The sequence below is a fragment of the Cebus imitator genome, unplaced genomic scaffold (assembly GCF_001604975.1).
Source record: "Cebus imitator isolate Cc_AM_T3 unplaced genomic scaffold, Cebus_imitator-1.0 Scaffold552, whole genome shotgun sequence".
Classification (NCBI taxonomy): Eukaryota; Metazoa; Chordata; class Mammalia; order Primates; family Cebidae; genus Cebus; species Cebus imitator.
In genome coordinates, this window is record NW_016107867.1 from 1,090,840 (window position 1) to 1,098,930 (window position 8,091).

At 49.7% G+C, this 8,091-nt stretch overlaps 1 protein-coding gene across 1 annotated transcript in view; it reads right to left on the bottom strand.

Annotated features, from left to right (window-relative positions):
* Window positions 1-5,539: 5,539 nt before the first annotated feature.
* Window positions 5,540-8,091, bottom strand: part of ITGAL (integrin subunit alpha L) — a 51,365-nt gene continuing 48,813 nt past the window's right edge. Inside the window, 1 exon segment of the mRNA XM_017515470.1 lies at window positions 5,540-6,822. Within this exon segment, the coding sequence (XP_017370959.1) occupies window positions 6,649-6,822 (174 nt within the window). The 3' untranslated portion in view covers window positions 5,540-6,648.

Genomic DNA, 8,091 nt, shown 5'->3' on the forward strand with positions numbered 1-8,091 from the left:
ACAGCTCCTGGCTGGAAGTGCTTTTTCTCTTTTTTTTCTGTTTGAGATGGGAGTGTTGCTTTGTTGCCCAGGCTGGAGTTCGGTGGCCTGATCACTGCTCACAGCAACCTCCACCTCCCAGGCTCAAGCAATTGTCCTGCCTCAGCCTCCTGAGTAGCTGGGATTACAGGCGCCTGCCACCACACTGGCTAAATTTTGTATTTTTAGTAGAGATTAGGTTTTACTGTATTTGCCAGGCTGGTCTTGAACTGCTGGCCTCAAGTGATCCGCCCATCTGGGCCTTCCAAAGTGCTGGGACTACAGGCGTGAGCCACCACTCCTGGTGTGGAAGTGTTTTTTTCTTTTTAAAAATTTTGGCCGGGCACAGTGGCTCACACCTGTAATCCCAGCACTTTGGGAGGTCGAGATGTGTGGACCACGAGGTCAGGAGATCGAAACCATTCTGGCCAATATGGTGAAACACTGTCTCTACTAAAAATACAAAAATTAGCCCGGTGTGGTGGTGCACGCCTGTAGCCCCAGCTACTCAGGAGGCTGAGGCTGGAGAATCGCTTGAACCAGGGAGGCAGAGGTTGCAGTGAGCTGAGATTGCACCACTATATTCTAGCCTGGGTGACAGAGTAAGACTCCATCTCAAAAAATAAAAAAAGGTTTTAGGGATGAAGTCTTGCTGTTCCACTCAGGCTGAAGTGCAGTGGCTATTCACAGATGCAGTCTTGCATGGGAGTTTTGACCTGCTCTGTTTCCCACCTAGGATGGTTTACTCCTCCTTAGGGAACCTGGTGGCCCCTCACTCCCAGGAGGTCACCATATTGCTGCTGAACTTAGTGCAGACACCCGGCATGGCTCATGGCAGCCCAGAACTCCTGGGCTCAAGTGATCTCCCTGCCTCAGCCTCCAGAGAAGCTGGGACTGTGAGTGTAGTGGCCACCTGGAAGTGCTTTTATTTTATTTTTTTAATTTTTTGAGACAGAGTTTTGCTCTTGTTGCCCAGGCTGGAGTGCATTGGTGGGATCTCTGCTCACTGCAACTTCCGCCTCCCGGGTTTGAGTGATTCTCCTGCCTCGGCCTCTTGAGTAGCTGGGATTACAAGGGTGCGCCACCATGCCTGGCTAATTTTGTATTTTTGGTAGAGATGGAGTTTCCCCATGTTGGTCAGTCTGCTCTCAAACTCAGGTGATCCCCACCCCCACTCCGCCAGTCTCCCAAAGTGCTAGGATTACAGGTGAGAGTCACTGCACCTGGCCTGGTGGTGCTTTTATGGTCAATGTTTTACCGTAATCTTATAATTTGTGGGTCAGAAGACATAATTCGCTCGCATCTGCCCAAGTTCATGTCCCATGCTTTGAATGCTGGACAAACAGAGTGGGCCCGATGTGGGAGGTATGCAGAAGCCAAGCCCTCAACTTTGCGGAGATCCTGCTTCCTAAACAGAGGGTCTGTCCTTGGGCCAGAAAACAGACCCTGGCCTAGAGCCTGTTTTCCGTCTTTCCCTGGCTCCTGGCACCCAGCTGCCCACCCTCCCTGTCTCACAGCCAGAACTCTAGCCACCACCCTATGCAGAGCCACAGCAGGTGTCTGCAGTTCCAACCCCACCCCCACGCGGGGTACATATTTGATCAGGTGTGAGGATTGGACAACTGCTCTGGCCCCTAAGCCCTTCCACCATGCTAGTCTCATTGCAGTGGCTCTTACATCTTTTTAGGTGGTGGGCCCACCTGCCCCTTCCGCCCCCTTTATCTTGCTTTCCTTTCCCAGTCAAGCTTCAGCCTTCCTAACCCCTCAGAATGGATGGAGAGTTAGTGCCATCGATGAGTCTGGGGGATTCTGGAGTGTGGCCAGTTGTGACCTTAGACGAAGAGGACCGGCCACACCTTGGGAAATCACTCAGCTGCTGGAAAATCACTCAGCTATTTTAGATAGATAGATAGATAGATAGATAGATAGATAGATATAGATTTTTTTTTTTTTTTTAAGATGGAGTTTAGCTTTTGTCTAGGCTGGAGTGCAGTTGTGCCACCTCAGCTCACTGCAACCTCTGCCTCCCAGGCTCAAGAGATTCTCCTGCCTCAGCCTCCAGAGTAGCTGGGACTACAGGTGTGCGCCACCACATACAACTAATTTTTGTACTTTAAGTAGAGACAGAGTTTCGCCATGTTGACCAGGCTGATCTGAAACTCCTGACCTCAGATGATCTGCCTGCCTCGGCCTCCCAAAGGGTTGGGATTACAGGCATGAGCCACCACGCCCAGCCTAATTTTCTTTCTTTTTTTTTTTGTCAATTATTAGTATCACACCTAACTCAATCTATTTGATTTTCATATTTTGGAGTTGACTTTTTTCAGCTTCTAAACATGTTTGTAGACCCTCAGAAGATGGGAGGCCCTGGGCACAGTGGCTAGGGTGCTTAACTGATAATGTGGTTTGTACCCATGTATACAAAACCAGGGCAAATGAGGGTGGGGCTTGGACCCACCCCGTCTGCCATGACAGCTCCGGAAGCACCTCCATCTCTACCCAGGTGGTATGGACCTAACCCCAAGAGGGCATGTGTCTCCCCCAAGCTCACATGGCAAGCTAGTGGGAGGGCTGCACCTGCACAGCCGTCTCTTGACCTGAGTCCAGTGTGATGCTTTCCACTCTACCACCTGCACACATAAACCATTTCTCTCCACAACCACTATCAAGTGCTTAGTGCTACGACAGTGCACAGCAGTTTACAGGTGCTGCTCACTCAATGCTCAATGCTCACAACAGCTCTGAAGCATATATAGCTGGGTTATTTGTCTTATTTTTTAGAGACAAGGTCCCATGGCCAGGCATGGTGGCTCATGCCTGTAATCCCAGAACATTGGGAGGCCAAGGCAGGTGGATCATGAGGTAGGGAGATCGAGACCACTCTGGCCAACATTGTGAAACCCCATCTCTACTAAAAATACAAAAATTAGCCAGGTGTGGTGGTGTGTGCCTGTAGTCCCAGCTACCCAGGAGGCTGAAGCAGGAGAATCTCTTGAACCCAGGAGGCAGAGGTTGCAGTGAGCTGAGACTGTGCCATTGTACTCCAGCCTGGGCAACACAGCAAGACTCCACCTCAAAAAAAAAAAAAAAAAAGATGGTCCCACTACATTGTTCAAGCTGGGCTCAAGTGATCCCAGCCTCCCAAAGTGCTAAGATTATAGGCATGAGCGATGTTGCCTGGCTTGGGTGTTCTTGTTTGCATTTGTCTCCATTTTAATGTATATTTTGATAGATATGGACAGCTGTAATCCATGTAAACAAAAGGTTTTTGGGAATCATATATATAAAGAGAGACAGGGTCTTGCTTTGTCGCCCAGGCTGGAGTGCAGTGGTGTTATCTTGGCTCACTGCAACCTCCATCTCTTGGGTTCAAGCCATTCTCCTGCCTCAGTCTCCTGGGTAGCTGGGAATACAGGCACATGCCACCATGCCCAGCTAGTTTTTGTATGTTTAGTAGAGACGGGGTTTCACCATGTTGGTCAGGCTGGTCTTGAACTCCTGACCTCAAATGAACCCAGAACAGGGCCTGACATAAGGCACTCAAGAAACACTGGGTGAGTGACTAGAGGCTGACTTATGTTTCTGATATCTACCAATACTTTTATGTACTTAAAAACTTTTTTTTCTTTCTTTTCTTGCACTGGAATAAAATTTTTTATTTGCTTTTATTTATTTTTTGAGACTGTGTCTCACTCTGTCACCCAGTCTGGAGTGCACTGGCGCAATCTCAGCTCACTGCAACCTCCACTCCCCATCCCCCCGCAGGTTCAAGTGATTCTCCTGCCTCCACCTCCTGAGTAGCTGGGATTACAGGCGCCTGCCATCATGCCAGGCTAATTTTTGTATTTTTAGTAGAGATGGGGTTTCATCATGTTGACCAGGCTGGTCTCGATCTCCTGACCTTAGGTGATCCACCCCCCTTGGTCTCCCACAGTGCTGCGATTACAGGCATGAGCCACCATGCCCGGCCTACTTCCTTCTCTTTTGAATTATTCCACAATGTCAGGCACAAGTCAGTATCTGAGGGTCATCATTGCAAAAAAAAAAAGAAAAAAAAAGGTAGGGAGGTGAAAGGAAGAAGAGCTATTTTGGTCCCACTTAGTGAAAGAGTTGAGGAAAAAAATGTTCTTTGGTCATTTTTTTTTTTTTTTTTTTTTTTTTTAAGACAGAGTCTTGCTCTTGTCACCCGTGCTGGAGTGCAATGGCACGATCTTGGCTCACTGCAACCTCCACCTCCTGGGTTCAAGCTATCCTCCTGCCTCAGACTCTCGAATAGCTGGGACTGCAGCTGCCCACCACCACACCCAGCTAATTTTTTTATATTTTTAGTAGAGATGGGGTGTCACCATGTTGTCCAGGCTGGTCTCGAACTCCTGACCTCAGGTGATCCACCCACCTAGGCCTCCCAAAGTGCTGAGATTATACAGGCGCGAGACACTGTGCCTGGGCTTTTTTTAAATTTTGGAGGCAGTGTCTTGCTTTGTGGCCCAGGCTGGAGTGAAGTGATGTGATCATAGTTCACTGCAGCCTTGACCTCTTGGGCTCCCATGATCCTTTTGTCTCAGCCTCCTGAGTAGCTGGAGGCTTGTTCAATCAGCCTTGACTAAGTTTTATATTTTAATTTTTTGTAGAGACAGAGTTTTGCTATGTTGCCCAGGTTGGTCTCAAACTCCTGGCCTCAAAGGATCCTCCCGCCTTGGTTTTCCAAAGTGCTGGGAATACGGGTGTGAGCCCCAGGGCCCAGCCAGAAATGTTCACTTAATTGAGCAGGGCTGCAATATTGCACCACACAAACACATCACAAAATTGGGCAGAATTTATTTATTGGATAAATACATGCAGGCACTGTGCTTGGCACTGGGGCTCCAAGTGAGCAAACGTGGTCCCCACCTTGAGCTCAGTCTTTCTGTGGAGGCCACTGCACAGGTGTGATGGGTCCTGGGAGAGGGTGTGGAGCCAGCTCAGGGGCAGAGCCTGGGAAGACAGAGCCTCCAAGGTTAGGGAGGCCATGGGCCCATGTCCACCCTTTTTTTTTTCCTTGAGACGGAGTCTCGTTCTGCCGCTGAGGCTGGAGTGCAATGGTGCAATCCTGGCTTACTGCAACCACTGCCTCCCATTGGTTCAAGTGATTCTCCCACCTCAGCCTCCTAAGTAGCTGGGACTACAGGCGCATACTTCCATGCCCGGCTTTTTTTTTTTTTTTTTTTTTNTTTTTTTGAGACAGAGTCTCACTCTGTTGCCCAGGCTAGAGTGCAGTGATGCAATCTCGGCTCACTGCTACCTCCACCTCCTGGGTTCAAGTGACTCTTGTGCCTCAGCCTCCTGAGTAGCTGGGACTACAGGCGAGTGTCACACCTGACTAATTTTTGTATTTTCAGTAGAGATGAGGTTTCACCATGTTGGCCAGGCTGGTTTTGAACTCGTGATCTTGTGATCTTCCCGCCTTGGCCTCCCAAAGTACTGGGATTACAGGCATAAGCCACTGCGCCCAGCTTATTTTTGTATTTTTAGTAGAGATGGGGTTTTGCCATGTTGGCCAGGCTGGTCTTAAACTTACTCCTGACCTTAGGTGATTCACCTGCCTTGGCCTCCCAAGGTGCTGGGATTACAGGTGTGAGCCACGGCGCCCAGCCCATCCCCTTTTTCTACATCTTCCCACAGACTCCATCATTAATTCAGTGAAATTGTGTCAAGCACCTACTAGATGTCCCATGCCCTGACATATCAGCAGGCGTCCCAAGGTGAACAAGACAAGTATGGCCTCTACCCTCACAGAGATCACTGAGAGATAGCTGCTAAGTAGGTAAATCATTAAACAGGGAAAAAACATGATGTGTGCTTTGAGGGATAAGTGCAGGCTGGTGGAAGTGTGAAGGACATGGGGACCCAACCGAGTCTGATGTGTGAGCTGGGATCTGTCGGCCAGAAAAGGAGGGGTGGCAGGGTGGAAGGTTTGGGCAGTGGGAGCTGTCAGGGTGAACGCAGGTAGACAGGAAGGAGCCTGGCTTGGGAGAAAGGCTGGTATCACTGGAGCTTCAACAGGAAGGCGGCACAGCTCTAGAAGAGGCTGGGGAAGGCCGCAGGGGTCTCATTTTGCAAGGTGCTGGAAGGCATGTCAAGGAATTTGGTATCTGGCCAAGAGAAAGGCGTGTGCCACAGTCATGTAATGACACGGGTCACATTTGCTCAATGCCAGCAGAAGAGACTGGGCTCCAGTGCAGGGGAGCATGCAGGGACAGTTTTCTCGGGGGTGGAGGCATCTGTGGACCTCCCAGGGCAGGTGTGAGGGTCAGGAACGTCTCTAGGTCCGGAGACTACAGTTTCTCCACATTTAGAGCAGACGTTCTCTTCCAGGGAGAGAAACCAAGAGAGGCTGGTGGAAGCCAGGACCGTCTGGTTATGACAAGTTCACACTTCTGCAGCCCTCCTGGCCAGTCCCTCAGCAGGTCCACCCTATGAGCCTGCAAAGGAGGCAGGCAAGCATGAGCCCCATGTTCAAGATAGGGAAACTGAGGCCCAGTGAGGGGCAGTGACTCCCTCGGGGGCACACAGAGGAATGCAGGCAGAGGCAGAGTGGCCCTGGGCGTCCCGAGTCCAGTCCTGGACCCTCTGCACATCACAGGCCTGGACTCAGTCCTTGCTGCTGCCACTCTCCATGTCCTCTTCGTGGAGGTTCTTCAGGCAGCCTGGATCCCCAGCCTCTTCCTCAGATGCCAGCTGCCTGGAGTCTTCTGCAGGGATTCTATTTGGGACACCTCTGTCAGCCTCCATCATCTCCTTCAGGTTCCGTTTGAAGAAGCCAACCTGTATGAACACAAAATTTGAGTGAGCAAAAACTTCACTGAGCATTTCAGCCCCAGGAAAATGTAAGAACACTTTGTGTGTATGTGTGTGTATGTTCTTTTTATGAAACAGAGTCTCGCTCTGTCGCCCAGGCTGGAGTGCAGTGGCACGATCTCAGCTCACTGCAACCTCTGCCTCCCAGACTCAAGGAATTCTCCTGCCTCAGCCTCCCAAGTAGCTGGGATTACAGGCGTCTGCCACCACGCTCAGCTAATTTTTGTATTTTTAGTACAGACAGGGTTTCACCATGTTGGCCAGACTTGTCTTGAACTCCTGACCTCAAGTGATCCACCTGCCTTGGCCTCCCAAAGTGCTGGGATTACAGGCGTGGGTCCCTGAGCCCAGCCAACAATACTTTTTATGTTAATAAGTCAAGAGTTCCGCAGGCACATGGTGTTTGTTCTGGGGATGGGGTAGGGGGGCATCTACTATGCTTGGCTCTTGTCTCTATGTATATTTTCATTTTTATTATGGTTATGATTTTGAGATAGAGTCTCGCTCTGTGGCCCAGGCTTGAGTGCAGTGGCATAATCTTGGCTCACTGAAACCTCTGCCTCCTGGGTTCAAGCAATTCTCCTGCCTCAGACACCCAAGCAGCAGGGACTATAGGCATTTGCCACCACGTCCAACTAATTTTTGTATTTTTAGTAGAGACGGGGTTTCACCATATGGCCAGGCTGGTCTTGAACTCCTGACCTCATGATCCACCCGCCTTGGCCTCTCAAAGTGCTGGGATTACAGGCATGAACCACCGTGCCCGGCCTTATTATTTTTTGAGATAGGGTCTCATTATATTACCCAGGCCGGTCTTGAACTTAAAGGCTCAAGCATCCTCCCACCTCAGCCTCCCGAGTAGCTGGGACTACAGGCATGCACCACCATGCCCAGCTAATGCATTTATTTTTGTAGAGATGGTTCTTCTTATGTTGCCCAAGCTGGTCTTGAACTCCTGGCCTCAAGCCATCCTACCACCTTGGCCTCCCAAAGTGCTGGGACTATAGATGTGAGCCACCTCATGCCCAAATTTACACATGAACGTTAACAATAAGATCAGCACCTGGAGGAATATAAACAAAACGTTGTTAATGGCAACCCTCTGGGAGTGCAAGCGAGAAAGTGCTGTGTTATCCTTTCTGTTACATTTGAATTTTTCTAGATGGAGTATCTGCCCTCCAATACTCTTCATCTGTAACGTCTTTTTTCCTTTTTTTTTTTTTTTTTTTTTTTTTT